The following is a 16,935-nucleotide window of genomic DNA, read 5'->3' on the forward strand; positions in this document are numbered from 1 at the left end:
AACCACATCTGGATTGTATGGTCCAGTCTGCAGAATCTGGCAAGAAACAGATGGAAAAATACTGGAGATAATGATTCTGACACACTGCTGCCTCTCTCTCTCTCTCTCTCTCTCTCTCTCTCTCTCTCTCTCTCTCTCTCTCTCTCTCTCTCTCTCTCTCTCTCTCTCTCTCTCTCTCTCTCTCTCTCTCTCTCTCTCTCTCTCTCTCTCTCTCTCTCTCTCTCTCTCTCTGTTTTTTTTTTTGTGTGTGTGTGTGTGTGTGTGAGAGAGAGTTAGAGTTTTACAGTCCAGATCTGACTGATAATCTTTGTTAAATGAAGCTGGTTGGAATTGTTAAAGATAAACACTGACTATCAGATTTTTATTTGTTTATTTTTCTTCAGCAGATACATCTGTCCTCCTGTCTCCCTGAAGTGGTTTCTTAACTTACACAGGCTGTGTAGTGAAACCCGCCTGTCAGTTCAGCTTCAGTCCTCTGTCAGTGTCAGTCAGGGCCACATTGCTGTGTTGTGGGCACCCATGTAAGACGGCTGATAATAGACCAGAAAACTTAAGAGACGCTTCATGTCGCAATTGATATGTTAGCCATTGCGAGGTATAGTTTCTTGTGCATGTTTTCGCACAAGATCTTTACACGCTAAAGGAAATCATGTTTACGTGTTCTCTTCAGTGTAATGTATCTCTTTTATTCAACTCTTTATCAGCAGAACAGTTTTCAGATCAAACTCTTCTAGCCCAACAGTGAGCAGGTGACTCTGACTTGGAAGCTCTGTTGATGCGTTGCATTGTGGGATGGACTCGAGGCAGACTGGATGATCTCAAACCATCCCAAAACACAGCGCTGCTCTTGTCATGTGGGGATTCAGGCCAATTGATCCATGAACCATTTTGACTGCGAGCCTGCAGTTGATGAAGCACTGATCCAGGCTGTCGGGGTCCTGCAGTACAGTTTGTGTTTCCTGGTCCAAGCCAGGCTGATAGTGTGAAGCCAAACTGTGCTGAGGTCAGAACAGCAGCTAGAGATATCAGTCAGCTCAGCTGTTTACTTTCAAGACAGTAGGCAAAACTTGCAGAGTATACAAGCATATATTTTGGACAATGTAATTAAACTAGTATTGATGTTTAGTCATGAATGTGTCAATGAATCTGTGATTTCGTTTGTGGGTAGTGCTGCAACATCCAATTATTTGAAGGGCACAAAGTCATTAAAATCAAAGGATTCATCTTTGAGGGAACATAAAGGTGATCAGTTCATTTTATGGCGATCTACCCATTATATTAATAACGGTTGATAATGACACTAAAAAATCAAGGAGCGAACAGAACATTAGGAATCATCTTGTGGGTAGCATGAACATTCAAAGCAAATATCATAGTAATTTCATATCAGAAGGTGTTAAGATATCTTGCTCTTGTTGGTCTTGTTGGATATCGATCAGAATTGTCTGTTTTTATTAGAAATTTACCGTTCGAAAGTGGGGAAAATATTAAATATTTGATCTAGTGTCTTGTACACTTTTCTCCCTGTTAGTAAACTGGGCTATTGTTGTTTTCTTCATTAATGCAAAATTAAGGCAGCTAGGAATCTGTGCTCAACAGACAATCATGATACCAAATCTAAGCCAATGATTAGCTTGTTGCTCAGTGAGACAGTGGATTAATTCTTCAACATAACTTGGGACTGGGCTGCATTGGCTGTGTTTGAGTTGTTTGACCAAATAGTTCTCATATGTTCCAATCACAGGCATCAATGTCTCATTTCGGTGTTGAGCTCTTTTTTTTTTTTTTCTTTTGTTACCACCCAAAATGTGTCTGTAGCACAGAGTATCCAGCACAGTTTAATTATCCTAGTCAAAAAGTCGTTTGTTTAATTTGATCTTTTTTTCCACTGTTTGCTGTAAACAAATTTTACTGCTACTTTGGGATGATTAACTAAAAGCCTTTAGTATTTTCCAAGCCCACACGTTATTAGAATCTACAAGATAAGGCTTTTACATTTAATGTCAATATAGTCTGATTGGTTCTACACTGATGATATAATCAATCTGCATCATTCAGAACCGGTGGGACCAAATGAGTTTAATACAGCAATACCAAACCAGGGATCAGTCTCTCTCTCTCTCTCTCTCTCTCTCTCTCTCTCTCTCTCTCTCTTCTCTCTCAGTCTTCTCCTCTCTCCCTTCCCTTCTCTCTCTCTCTCTCTTTCTCTCTGTGTGTCTTTTTGGTCGGGCTCCATTATATGGGAGGGTGCTGCCATGTTTCCATCAGCTCTGTGTGGAATAACAGTTGTCTGGAAACTTTACCCGACTGCCGTCTAGCCCCGGGCCCCCATGGAAAACTCTGGAAAGCCTTTAGCAGAATGTCCCAGGTTCACTTAGACAGAGTGAACCAAAACAAAGTTTTTTTTTTTTTTTGTTGCTGGTGTCATTGTAATAAATAGCATGCTGTATATCAGGAAGCATCTTTTTCAGTTTTTGGGGTGGTAGTCCAGGATTTACTCTGCTTGTTTTTTGTATGAATAGTAGAGCATTTGGAGATACAACGAGGTCATGCTATTTGGACATATTGTATTAATTATAACACCTTTTTAAAAGGACCTTTTATTCTTTTGTTAATTTAGGTCACCCTAAAGTCAATTCATCATGACATACTTGAGCCTGCTGTTTGTCCACATTGTTGGAATAGTGAGACATAGACAGACTGCAGTGAAGATCAACTGCCTCTGTAGATTTTTTATATAAAAAATAGCACATTGGCTCAATTAGCATAGTTGAATAATAGCAACTTACTTGTTTAAAGTTTTCATGTTGTTGAGTGAAAATCAAATTCTTCGTCACAAACCCTTTTCCTGGTTTTCTTTAGTTTGCCATGTCAGCATTCAAAGTTTAATCCAGATGGATTGTCAAGAAACTTTGCACAGACGTAGATTTGTGGTTCCAAGACGATTTATCCTCATGACTTTGATAATCCTGTGACCTTTTACTTTAGTGCCACCACCGGGATGAAATTTTAATTTGTCAAAAACACCTTGGTTTATGACCAAATAGCTGCAGTATAAATGACCTGCCCATCACCCTCAGCTGCTTCTTTGTTGTAATTTTAAATGACAGCATGCTAACATACTAAACTATGTACCTGGCTGGCAGCAAATACCTGGTTGTCACGTGACTATGGATACACATACCGGCTAAACATCAGCATGTTAACATCGTCAGTGGGAGCATGTTAACGTGCTGAGATTAGCATTTAGCTCAAAGCCAAGCTGTAAAGTACAGCGTCACAGAGTTTGGCTTTTTACTCTTTTTAGAATTATATCTTTTATCAACATTTTCTGGCCACATGTTGAGACCTCAGGCAGTTCAGTGTTGATGGATTACAATAGCACCCTGTGGGATTTGGTGGAGGCAGCACTAATACATTTGCTTAAGAAAGTTGTTGTAATATTTCTTTAATGGGCATCTGACAGTGAAGGGGCAGACAGGAGAGAGAGAGAGGGGCATGACATACAACCCACGCCCCAGGCGGTATTAAACAGTGGACGTGGCAGTTATGTGCCATGTAATGTTACCATTCAGACACCTGGGGCATTTAAAAAACAATCTTAATGATGTGTCCAATGTGATTTCAGGGTGGAGGAAAGCAGGGATCTTTTGCTGTTCTTCAGGACTCTAAGGACCTACGCAGACAGATTTGATGACCGGTGCAGAACCTTCCAGCACTTCCAGGTAAGTGAAGACAAACCTTCTTGGAAATGGACTTCAAACTGGCTACTTCACCTTTACACACTCTTTCCTGTGCTCACACTCTTTCCTCCTACGCAACATGTTGAACGCCACTGATGACATGGCAGTAGGATGGCAAAACATGGCGGTATTTTGGCCCAAAGAGATTTCCACAGCTTCTCTTTAATTGTTTATATATGAGTCCAAAGACATGATACATCCTGAATTCCACCAGTGTGGAGAACAGATGGTCCATCAGTCAGTGTGAGGGCAGGCAGGCAGACTAAAAAAGTAAGCTTCAGGTTGCAATTCTTCTTTAACCTCCTGCTTGACTCCTGCAGGGTTTCACCCTTATCTGTCAGTGGAGGAGCCATGTTGTCTTGTCCGACTAGAGTTCTGAGGGTCAAACCTGAAGGTCTGGGTTTCTCTTTGTGGCCCAGAATGGACTGGCTTCAGGTTTTACATTTCAAAATAGCAGTAAAACTCAGACAGTGGCTTTGCTTCCTTTACCACCCACTGTTCCACACACAGGACTTGAGCTTTTCCCAGCAACCAGGAACCTTTTGAGGAACTATGCGGTTTCGACCGCGGGCAGCATGGTCTAAATTTAGTTCTGGGGTAATTGATCGATCCTCGAAAAAGGGGGAGTGGGGGAGTGGGGGAGTGGTCTGCAGTATCGTCCATTTCTGACTGGTGCATTTTATTTCACCTGCGATGTTTAAAAGTCTGCAGTGAGAGAGCACTGAGCGAGCGAACACATTCTCCACACCGCAAAACAGGTCCGGGAGAAGGTAAAAAAAAACTGAAACAGGACTTCAAATAAATAAAATAAAGGACCACAACAACTGGAGTGGCTTGGGTTGCCACCCGTCACGTATAGTACGGGATCGTCCTGTATTTGAAAATAAAATGCTGCATCTTGTATTGAATATATACGGGTCGCAATTTGTCCCGTATTTTCGTTCATGTTATGTCCTCAAAATGCTGTGAATAAGGTCAGTTAGTAATTTTGCATAATCCTCCTGGGACTTTAGTCTGCGGTGGAAACGCAGACCCAAATGGGCCACAGGAACCTTTTAGTTCCTGAAGAAAAGTACCTGGAATTAAAAGTTCCAGGTACTTTTCTTTTTGATAAAGGTGAAATGTGTCACAACATACCATAAATGAAGCATTGTGATGCCACAGAGATGCCCTGGTTAGCTTACTCAGTGGCGACTTACAAACCAAGATATAGAAATCCTGATCAATGCTGTTCTTCTGGACAGCTGCAAGATGAGCGATAGTTTGGAAATATTTAATTTTCAAGCCTAAAATAAGTAAGCAGAGAGATACAGCAACTTGATTGATGGCTGATATAGATAGAGATTACTACGATAGATTTACCAGGTAGATACTCAAGATATTCAAGCTTAAATGGTAGGTAGCTAGATAGACAGATGGGATGCAATACAATTTGATAGATAGATAGATAGATGGATAGGATGTGATACTGATAGATAGATACTCTAGATATGTAGATGTCTCTTGACACCTCCGTGAAAAGTGCCACATTATACAGTGGCTAATGTTTGCAAACTGCGTATATTCAGGCTGATGAAAGAGCAGAAGAATTATGGTCAATGCAGTGGGTGTGAATTAGTGTGGGCATGGTAAATATCAGGGTGGGACTTCATTGAAGAGGGAGCACTAAAATGTCAAATAGTAAATCAAGCTGCAGAGGCAATATGGAACCTATTCTCCTGTTTACTTGGAGAATGTAAAGTTCTGCCAAGTTGGCTGGGCTGAAGGAGGATTAACCCACATTTTCCATACTTGCCTGTGTGCTCTAAACTCTTATTTTGCTTTACTTGCATTTTCTTCAGTGTTATTATGGAAAAATGTAATTCCCATTGTAACTGTTCTGCTGTAATGTGGGCAGTGCCTTGTATGCTGATTTCCATGCTTTAATGACACTCAGACATGAACATGTATTTAGAGGAATAAACAAATAAAAATATAAAACAAAGGGTTCACATACAGTCCAGGCCAGGAGTCTTAACATTTTTGTTACTGGTAGACCACGGCATTAAGCAGGCAGTGACTTTAGGAATACAGAACTGCAGAGGATGGTTGGCTACATACCCGTTAGAAACCACAGACATTTATAAGCATGTGGCCAATCACTGATTAGCATATCTCCATCCAAATATTGGTGTTAAATGTCTTTGCATATAGACGCATAAACGTGCAGATTCTATAGTCAGCCAGTCAGTCAGTTGTTTTTGTTGTGCTAGCAGTGTGGCTTAAAGATGGCGATATCAATATCAACAATTTTAGCTAGAGCTCTAATGAGATACCATTTCTAATTCATCTCATAGACATGTCTGTATTCACATTTCGAATCTGGAGGTTGTGTTGTCATCGAAAGTACACCAAATTATGTCAAATTGTCTTTATAATTCTCTCCCATTATCAGTATCTTGTACTGTTCTTTCAGTTGAAATCTTTGGTACTGTGCAGTTTTAAGAACATTTCATGTTTAAGTTGTATGTGGGCTTGAGTTTCTATACTTTGACAAGAACAGCTGTTCATTTTCAGGTGTATCATGGCTATAGTAAATTTTATGGAAAGTTCTGTGTTACGTGGATATCATATGGTGGCTACATTTGTAGGGTCCATTGCTACCCAATAGCTGATGGTGCATTTCCTCAAAAATGTAACTACACCTCTGGGTGGAGATTGTTCACAGTGAAGACAAAATGAAGGAAGTTGAAGAAATCGTTAGTTATCTCCTGCTTTCAGAAATACAAATCGAACAAAGACATCTCCACTCAAACCTTTAACGAAGGCAAGCCTTCAATTTATTATTCTTAAGTATATCACAAAGTGAATGAAGGAATGTAAATACAGTTACTGTGGGAAAGCATGATACAACCTGGTCATGTATGAAACATGACCAGATTGTATCATGTTGTGTTGGTGCTATCTACAGGTGAAATTATAACCTATGCCATAAAGAGCTGCAACAGGTCTGCTATAGGTACGGCCACAGCCCCCTGTGTAAAGTAGAGTTGTACTTTTTTGGTTGGTTTGCCTTTTTCTGAAATAGGTATATTAAAAACATTCATCCTTATGTGTGAAACAGACTCCAACAATGACTCATGACTCTAAACACATTTTAATTAAAAAAGTTTAACTTTATTAAAATATCTTAAAAACATAGCCATGTCACATACACATCTTCCTGTACACCACTATCTTATTCACATCAGTAATAATTTCTTAAGTAATTTTTATTACTGGAAGGGAAGAGTTAGGGACACAAGCAAGACATTTTAAAAGAAGACAAAAGAGAGAGGAGTAATTTTCACATTACTATAGTTCATAGATATGTTGCTTCCCAGGTCATTTCAACTGGTCTCTATAAATTAAAAAGAACAAGGCGAAGTTAAGTCACAGAATACTAAAGAAAGCCTGCAGCTGGACAAGTCTACATGGCCATTGCCCTTATCAAGAAGCATTAGTAATGGAATAATTAAGAGTGAAATTAATTCACACAATGGTAGAGCAAAGCCCAGAGTGTTGTGTTTATTTCTAGTAATTTTTTTCTGAAACAACACTTAATGAGAAAAGTATTTACAGACTATTCCTGCTGGCAGTTCAAGACAATATAATGTTTATCAGCTGTCTGAGTCAGCTGGGATCAATAGTCTGAAAAGAAAAAAATCTCAAAGCAACATAAAAACAATGTAATGAGAAATTTTAACAATGCTCACAGGCTATTTTTCTTTAAGTGCCATTTCAGAAACTTTTTCCACTGTCACGAGACAAGGTTCAGTTGAAGAAAATAAGACTAAAAATCAGCATGCAGGTATCAAGTATTCCTTTTGTATGACTGAACTGACTTAAATCCTGTTTGGAAGATACTGTAGCATCTTCTCTCCTACTGTCATCAGGACAGTAAAAACGTATTGCAAAAGAATATTTAAATTCAATTGAGGTTCACCCAAAAAGTCTAGAAATATTGTTGTTGTTTAGCAAGCCTAACTCTCACAAACTCATTTTCTCTATAGTTTTAGCCTGGGAAATTTTATTCTGCAACAGCATTAATGCACACATGCACTTTGGTCATGTATTGTACTTGCAATGATGTCTGTCCGATGGAAATCTCAGTTGACCCACAACAAGCAAGGTGAAAATGTGGGTCCATTATAAGCTGGTTGTGGACAAATTTTACGTGCTGTAGTATTCTTCATTAGATACGTCTATCACATTTTGTTGTTAATTTAATGTAAAACCTTGAAATGAAGGATTTTACACTGCACAAGATATTTGTTTAGATCAGTAAAAGCACCAAAGCTATTTAGAAGGTTGCAGTAATATTTTGAATTTAAATTTCTTTTTCTTTACAACTTATAGTTACTTATAACAACAAAATGCTTCTATTTTAAAATTCATTTCTCAAAGAGTGTGAAAACATTGGCAGGTTGTGTTTTTAAACTAATGGGTACAGGTAGTTACAAGCAAGCCTGTTGGCTTGTGGCTGAAGTTGTGTGTTGGTTCAGTGTCACAAGCAGTTTCATTCATCCAGGTAGTACAGCGTCAGGTCAAAATGAAACAATAAATTGGACTGTCGCTGTGGAGGTGTTGATGCTTCTCTACTCATTCACATCAGGGTTACATCAGTTCTACTGGCATTACATCACCTGTGCAAAAGACATTCAGAAGGCACCTCACCTGTGGTGTTTTCAAATCTTTTAGGATATCTGTCACATACAGGCACATTGTGAATGCTTCAATATGCTTCAAACAAAGTGTTTTGTGAAATTTATTATTAGCACCTGAAGCCCCCTTTCGGATGGCTGTTTGCACAGTTTTCGTAAGTCTTCTAAAACAGACAAACTGACAAATAAGTCCACTTTCATAGTGATAGATCAGGTGTGTGGAGGTGTGAAAGTAGGCAGGGTTTGAACCTCTTTCTTAAGCTCTGCAATCACTTTTTCCAAAACACCTTTAAGGAGAGGCTGACTGAAACTGTGCGCATTAAGTCCATTTGTTTCACATTAAGACTACAACACGATGCAAAACGGAGATGTTAGAGAGAGATCAAGGAGGGAGCTGGATGCAGCCACTCTGAGGCTATAGTGGTAGGCTTTTCACCCCACCTTTCAGTGAGGATATAACTAGTAGAAACACTGATTTTATGCATGGTTATATAACTTTGGTTTGAAGCATACTGAGGACTTCACAAACCTTCTCAGGTGGTTTCGTACCAATTCATGTGACTAAGACTCTCAACCACTCTCATGTACAGCTTCCTGCAGACGCTGTTGCAGACAAATGCCTGATATTCCACCAGACAGTAGTACTGATGAAGGCCAGAGTAGAGAAACTCCTTCAATTCTACACCTTCAGTCTGGTGAATGGTTTCATTTCGACCTGACAATGTCACAAGCTGTTTGTATGTTTGTTGAAGTAAAAACATTGACAACATGACCAGTGCCCCAAAATCCATAACGTCACGGTATACCCCCAGTGTTGTGGGATAACTGTTTCGTCACCAACAAAGGGGCTACAGTAAAGTTTCTGGCTCCTCAGCGGTACCGTCCGATAGGCAGTACCTTCATACAGGTGAAGCTGTCGGGGTACTTGGACAACAACACGGGGTTACCATCCATACGGACCTCACTGAGGCTTAGTCGTAGGTAGTAGGTGTCATTAGACCTGCAGAAGGTGTCTTTGCTGACCTCAGTGATGTTGTTGTTCTGGAAGAAATTAAAATAATGTCAAAAACGTAACATTGAATAAAATCTTAGCTGGTAGAGTCAAAATCCACAGTATCAGATTTGAGAAAATTGTTCTTTAATCTTGATTTAGATCAAAATAAACAATGTATTCTATTTTGTACTTTATTTTACTTTCTGAAGTCAATTAATTTGTATATATTTTAGCAGTAAAAGATAAAAACCTGTAGATGTAAGGTCCGAACGCTCTCCGGGATGTGTGGAACAGCTTCCAGCTGGTTGTCGGCCAGGAACAGGGTGGCCAACTTGGTCAGTTTCTATTGGGGAAACAAATTCACGCCATGGACACCCAGTAGATTAAACAATTGTTATTAGTTGTCCGATTACTGTGTGGGAAATACAAATGGATTTGCAAATATATACAGCATACCTCACTATAATCCCAACACGGTTTAAACCAAATATACTTTAGAAGTAGCAAAGAGGTGGTTACCAGTTATATCGAACCATTAACATTTTTGAGAGTGAGATGAAAAGATTGAAGATGTAGGATGGTGCTGGAATCGTGATGGGTTTATCTTAATTTAGCCCAAAGACACATTAATTAACATGTTTAATCCAGACACAAACAAAAATGTAAAGCAGTTTTTGTCACAAACTTCTCATCTCATTTTTGGGAGAAAGAAAATGTGTATTTCCCAAAATGTTGAACAATTGAACTAATTCATGTGATGTTTGAAATCTCTGCAGTAAGACAACAGAGGATCAGTAACCTGAAGTGTTGTTGCATAGTATCTTTTAGTAGGTGTAGTTCACCAGTCTTCATTTCTGAGCAGCGCTCACATGGCTTGCTGTAAGTTTGGCTATTTCATTGAACCTTTTGTTTTTTGGTTTGTATCTCTCTGCAGATCACTCACTAATAGTAGATAGATATAATTCTGGCCATTTAAAGCAAAAACGCTTCTACTTGCTCCATTCCTCATCTTTCAGATTGGATTTGGACATTCCTAATTGAAAAAGTTGAGAGAGGCAGTGATGTGTACCTTGAAAGCATTAGCTTTAACACCCTTGGTTTTGAGGAGGTTGTAGTTTGCGTTGAAGGATGTGAGTTTGGAGGGGAGCATAGGAAGTTTGACCAGTCTGTTCTCAGCCAGAGACAATTCCTCCAGCAGGGTGAGCTTAGAAAATGCCCCATCTTCAATCTCTGAGATCAGGTTCCCCGTCAAGTCAATTCTCTTCAGAGTCACTGTTAGCAGATGGAAAAAAGTTCAGTTATTAAATATTTATGATGATGATGTTGATTAAATGTTAGTGTCCCTCTGCATTTTTGTTTTGCATTAAATATTTTTTCAACAGTTCACACTTTTTGGTCTATTTGGTTACAAATGATACAGATCATACATATACAGGCAAACAGTGATTCATCTTGTCTCATGAATAAAATCTGTGCAGCACTGACCAATATATCCAGACTTTTGATTCCAGGTTTGGGTCAAGATCCCAAAACAATACATCCTACATTTTTCATAATACAACTTGATAATTTCTTTCTATTAGACCCTCAGGGCCTGAGAGGGACATGGACATGATAAACACCCACCTTATAGACATGGTAAACTCCCCCATCTTTCAAGCACCTCCACCAGTTTGTAACGCTTCATTTCTGTTATTGGTAATCTCCAAGACCAAGATGAGATCATCCTGATGACATCACTATGACACCAATATGAGCTATAGGCATTATCTACAGTGGCAAGAAAATGTAAGTGAACCCTTACCTGCTTTCATCTATACAAATTTGTCTTAAAATATGGCTAGATCTACATCTAAGTTACAATTATATGCTGGAGGTGAAGCAGTTCTGTAAAGAAGAATGATCCAAAATTCCTCCTGAACATTAACAGAAATGCTTGTTTGAAGGTTTGAGTCGTTATTAAATCCAAGGGTTCACTTATTCTTTTTCACCAGCATGAGACGTGAATGTTTAATGGGTGTTTCGTATTATATTTTCTTTTATTAGTTTAAGCACAACATTTTTGTCAAATTATTGCAGAAAACCAGGTAATTCCAAAGAGTTCACTTGCTACTGTAACTGTTTCCACAGATCGACTAGGACTAGTAAACTGATCAACTGTGGTGGAGTGCCCCTTTTAACATAAGCAGCTATACAAAGACTTTCTCTAAATGAGAGGATACAGTATACATTTTGTAAAATTTTGATTTCAGTAGGATTAGCTAACCGAAGAATCTGACATAGCATTCGCAACAAATTTTCAGTGTTTGACTGCATGGCTATGGTCAAACTCGGCTCAGCAGTCAACAGGTTGTGATAGAGATAGTTTTTAGACTTACGGATATCAGCAAAGTCTTTGGTGCTGATCTTTTTGATCTTGTTGAAGCGGGCATACAGGTAGGCCGTCTCTTTAGGCAGCGTGGGAACAGCAGTCATGTCTGGACTGACCTCCTCACAGTAGACTGAGCCAGTCAGACACACACACAGCAGGCAGGTGGGAAGGTCTGCAACACAGAGTCACCGCACAAAACATCAAGCCTTCTTCAGAATACTCGTCTGTGGTCTTGCTTACCTTTATGTCAACAGAGAGCTGTTGTGCTTATAGACTTTTATTACTTGAAATTTTCACCAATGTAACTCTCTGTGTGGGAGTCAGTCATCCCCTGGTCACCTTCAGTTTTTTTTCAAAATGCAGCAGTGAGACTCCTCATGGGCAGCAAAGACTCATAAATTGCCACCAGTTTACTTCCCCAATATCCTTAGTTCCTATTCTGCTTTCAGACACCTCAGAACCTCTGATCAGTTACTCCTCATTGTTCCGATCTGGTGACAAGGGAGGTACACTGAACTCACACTGAGCTCACTGTCATGTTAATGAAACCAGTTTGAGATTACTTTTGCTTTGTGACATGGTGCATTATCATGCTAGAAATAGCTAAGATGGGTAAATTGTGGCCAGGAACAGATGTACATGGTCAGCAACAATACTCAGATAGGCTGTGACACTCAGGACTGCAGTCTGGACTGTTGACACAAGGAAGGTTGGGTCCATGAATTCATGCTGTCTCAGCAGAAATTGAGATTCATCAGACCAGGCTATGTTTTACCAGTCTTCAACTGTCCAGTTTTAGTGTGTGCACACTGCAGCCTCAAATTTGTATTCTAGGCTGACGTGATCTTCTGCTGTTGTAGCTCATCCACCTCAAGGTTGGATGTGTTGTGCATTCTGAGATGCTTTTTTTCCCACCATTCTTACAGCCAACTCTAGAGACTTGTGTGTTAAAATCCCAAGAGGTCTGCAGTTTCAGAAATACTCAAACCAACCTCTCTGGCACCAACAATCATGTCATGTTCAAAGTCACTGAAATAACAGTTTTTCCCCATTCTGATGTTCAATACGAACATTAACTGGAGCTCCTGCATTGTATCTGCATTAGGTTATGCATTGCAGTGCTGCCACATGATTGGTTGATAGGATAATTGCATGAATACGTAGGTGTACAGCTGTTTCTAATTAAGTGCTTGGCTCAAATCTTTAGAGATAACCACCCAAGTTTTAGGAATTGCTATTGGCCAACATGTATTCCTGGATTCAAACCCAGAACATCCCCAATTAATCTGTAATTTGTTTTGGAGTGTCTTTCCCAGACCGTAAAACCATAAAGCAACTCTCAAAACAATAGGCCAGCAATTTTCAATCAGATTTTCTTGTGTGTGTGACCAGTTACTGATGAAGTAACCAAGTCTTTCTCTTACCTAAAGCTTCTCCTGGCTCTGGGGTTGGGCTGTCACCAGGTTCATCAGCAGGAACCAGGGCCCTCTGCAGGAGAAAACATGGCCTGTTCATATACTGGCCAGCTTATTGGCTAGAGCAAAACATTGACACTGCCAGGATTAGGAGATCAGTTTTGGAAAAATGCTTACACATTGTACTGTTTCACATTTTGGGTGCACACCAGATAAAGATTAAACAAAACTATATATGTGTAAATATCTGTACTGTGTTGTGCTTGGCTCAGTCTGGAGTCAAGAAAACCAGCATGTGAGAGGTTAGTACAGTTAACTATTCTTCAGCCCGTACAGTTAGACAAGGTGCACAGGGTAGGTTTGACGTAACGGTTAAACTGGATCAAGTGCATGACAGTTGATAACTTTCTCTTGCAGACACAGGAACGTAGACCTGAACTCGGGTTTACTCTACAGTTTGCACTGATGATGATATTAAGTCTTACTGTTATGAATTTGTTTTAAACAGTAAGGGTGTTAACTAAATATGTGATGTTAATCGTTGGAGAGCAAGGAGTTTAGTTTGTTAGAGATCCCTTTGGGTCTAATGAACTATGGCTAAATGGGCATTCAGACTGTAAAGACCATTCATTTAAAAAAAAACAAAACACAAGGGGTGTATGTTGGTGGGCGTGTGCTGCTTAAAGTACAAGTGAGATGAATCTGAATCCAGGAAGTCCAGTTTCAGTAAGTCTTTTCAAATTGCACATTGTCATAGCGATAAAAACTTAATCCTCCATTTCCACCGTCTCCAGGTGAACAGTATAATTACACTGTTCATCTTACAAAGTCGTTTATCAGGAATCTGTGCTTGGATGTATTTGATTGGCCGCTGCAGTCTGTTCGTGGATGATGTTTCTACAAAAGATGATGGATGACGTTTCTGCAAAGGTTTAGCCAGGTTTAACTTTTTTCGGTTCTGCTGTCAGCTCTAAAACGGACTCAGCTCAGTGTCCTCATTATCACCAATCTGACATTGATTTCCAGGATATGTTGGCTAGCAGAGCTCTCGATAGCAGTCCACATTATATTTTGCAGCTGGCTACTTGCTTGCTACAGCCTTAACTGTGACAGTGTGCATGATTTTAGTGTTTGTTATTGGTTGCTGGCTCTAATGTCAGACACTGTTGTTCCTGATAAATTAGCTGTTGTGGATAAGTAACTATGCCTGGTCAATACAACTTTTAGCAGTATCTTTGTATTCACTATGACCCATGACAAGTAATGCTCTAGTGTTGCATGTAGGAGCGAATGGGAAACAGGTTGTTTTTAAGGTTTGGTGCATTCTCAGTCCAGTATCCAGTATCCCTGAGAGAAATACCAACCTCAACCCTGCTGCTGGTCTCTGAAGTGACTGATTGGCCCACAAACTAATCAAAGGGAACATAATCAAACAAAAAGGCAGCCTAAGTGCCTAAGTGGTTAACTGTATCAGCAGTAGAGTACGAGGCTTGTCTCTGAAGGGTCTGGCACAGACAGAATTTTCTATGAAAAACAGCTGGTCCCAAATGAAGTTGTGACTCATTAAAACTGAAGTTACATTTCATAGCCATATTCTTTCACACTTATTCCTTTCCCTCTCGTTCTCTGGGTTGTTTGTGGGTTTTTCCACTTCCTGCAAGTGTTTCCCAAAAAAACCAACCAGACCAGACTTTGGTTTTGGTTCATCCAAATATTTCTTGAAAAGTGTGGTTAGTTGATGGTTAGCGTGGTTGAGTCAGGGTTTGGTTTGTCTGGTGTAAGAACAAGTTAGAGCTGTGTGTGTGTGTGTGTGTGTGTGTGTGTGTGTGTGTGTGTGTGTGTGTGTGTGTGTGTGTGCGTGCGTGCGTGCGTGGCGTGCGTCGTGCGTGCGTGCGCGTGCGTGTTAAAACTGTGAGCTCCCACAGGAGGACGATGAAGTCAAGTGCTGACAGATTCTGTTGTTACGTTGGAGAAACCAAATTAAGTGACTAAACCAAGTGGATTGTTAGATATTAGAAGAATTTGGCTGGATTATTGATTTTGATTATTCCCAACTATCATGCATGACCTAACCCCTCCTCTCCAGGAGTAAGTCTTATCTTATTATATTATATTTCTTCATCATTTTAATCATCTCTTCTTATTTTATCTTATCTAACCCTGTTAGCAGAAATTTCTCTTAAAAGATAGTGTGACCAGAACCTTGGCAGTATCTCTGTGCTACATCAAAAAGAGCAGAACATTTGTCCTTTTTAACTTTATTCCATACACAGGATTGCATAATTTTATTTGTGTTTATAAATGTATCTGTATCACCTCAATAACTCACCATCAACTATTATGTAACAGTGACAATCACAACTGTAAAGATTGTCTTTCTGCAGAAAGTCATTCTGCAAGTGAATGGCATAAACACATCACTGGTCAAGATTGTTTACTTGTTGACATTGAACTAGTTGCAGAAAAATGTATTTATAATACTATTGTATTTTAAATAAATGCATTTCAGAGTTATTAAAGAGAACATTTTCTGGCAGATAAACATGATGAAAATAAGATAGTTCTTACCCTAGCCCTCCTTGATTTTAAATTTTCATTGTAGTATCCATTCAGCTCCCTGCCAGGTAGAGATCCCGGTATCAGCTGTGAGTCCTGGTCAAACTTCCTGGCCGAGGCTGCCACCAGCCATGGCACCAGGATACAGGTGAATAAGAAAGCCTTCATGCTGTCCAAAGCAGTGTGACTCTGACACACCAGCTTACCTTAAAGCCTGAGTTTGGGTCAGCAGCTGCTCTCAGCTACGAGCCCCTGTTGGGATGTGTCAACGACTGTATTTAAAGGCTGAACCAGTAGCTTCCAGCAGACTCCTAACGCAGAGTTAGTAGAACAGACCACTTAACCCTTGCCTGACCACCCAGCATCCATCTGCTGTGAGAGAGAGACAGAGCCACAGACAGCATATACAGAAAGAGGCAGACACGAAAAATAGGCGCATATGGAAAACGACAAAGAGTCATAGAGAGAAGAAAGTGTCCTTTTTTTTTTCTTTTTTTAGTTAAATGTCCCTTAAATGTGTACAGGAAAAAATATGCACCTCAAAAACTGCAGAGAAAGCAGAAAAAATTTAAAGTTGACAACCACAGTGTGAGTGTGTTTTGTCAGGAGGAATGTCTGTGGTCTCTGCCCAGCCACTCTAATGACTCGTAATAACCAACCTATCTTTCATTAGGCTGGATGAGTGTTTTTTTCTTCACTGGTGCTGTTTTTCTCTGAGCCCTTGGGCGGACAACACATTTAGCAGCCCAATTGACAAGTAGTCAAATCTGCTTTGCTTCCTGGACGACTCCTCTAAGTGTGGCTAATTTTTCAGGTTACGGCTGATCTTACCTTCACCACTTTTAAATGATCAACAAATTAAACATGTTTGGGATCAGCAATGTTCCTCAGCTAAAATGATGAATGTACAATTGAATGCGATGTTAAAACATAGGCAGAACTAAAGTGCACAGACTGTTTGGTAATGGACAAGTTTTATCCAAGAGTTCTTATTTGCATTTTCATGGTACCCAAGGATCAACATAAGGCATAAAGTCTTTCTGTCTTAATGCATTATTATATTTTGTATTTCACAATGAATATGGGTCTATTCTAGGGGGTCCTTTTTATGAAGTTTGAGGAGCCCTGAAAGAGATTCTTGTTGGCATTGAGGAGATTTTAGGGTACTTCAGGA

The 16,935-nt window shown here is 39.7% G+C and overlaps 2 protein-coding genes across 3 annotated transcripts in view; one reads left to right on the top strand and one right to left on the bottom strand.

Moving 5' to 3' along the window:
• Positions 1 to 16,935, top strand: part of cenpp (centromere protein P) — a 100,241-nt gene that overhangs the window by 6,695 nt on the left and 76,611 nt on the right. For both annotated transcript variants that reach the window (XM_022742120.1, XM_022742121.1), the window contains one exon: positions 3,629 to 3,725. In XM_022742120.1, the coding sequence (XP_022597841.1) occupies positions 3,629 to 3,725 (97 nt within the window). The remainder of the gene's footprint in view (positions 1 to 3,628; positions 3,726 to 16,935) is intronic.
• Positions 6,927 to 16,008, bottom strand: ogn (osteoglycin). The gene is made up of 6 exons (XM_022742122.1): positions 15,774 to 16,008; positions 13,215 to 13,278; positions 11,798 to 11,962; positions 10,489 to 10,691; positions 9,670 to 9,762; positions 6,927 to 9,466 (listed from the first exon to the last, which is right to left on the bottom strand). The coding sequence occupies exons 1-6, from the start codon at positions 15,927 to 15,929 to the stop codon at positions 9,296 to 9,298; spliced, it is 852 nt and encodes a 283-aa protein (XP_022597843.1). The 5' UTR covers positions 15,930 to 16,008; the 3' UTR covers positions 6,927 to 9,295.

The sequence above is a fragment of the Seriola dumerili genome, unplaced genomic scaffold, assembly GCF_002260705.1.
Source record: "Seriola dumerili isolate Sdu_G_001 unplaced genomic scaffold, Sdu_1.0 BDQW01000066.1, whole genome shotgun sequence".
NCBI lineage: Eukaryota > Metazoa > Chordata > Actinopteri > Carangiformes > Carangidae > Seriola > Seriola dumerili.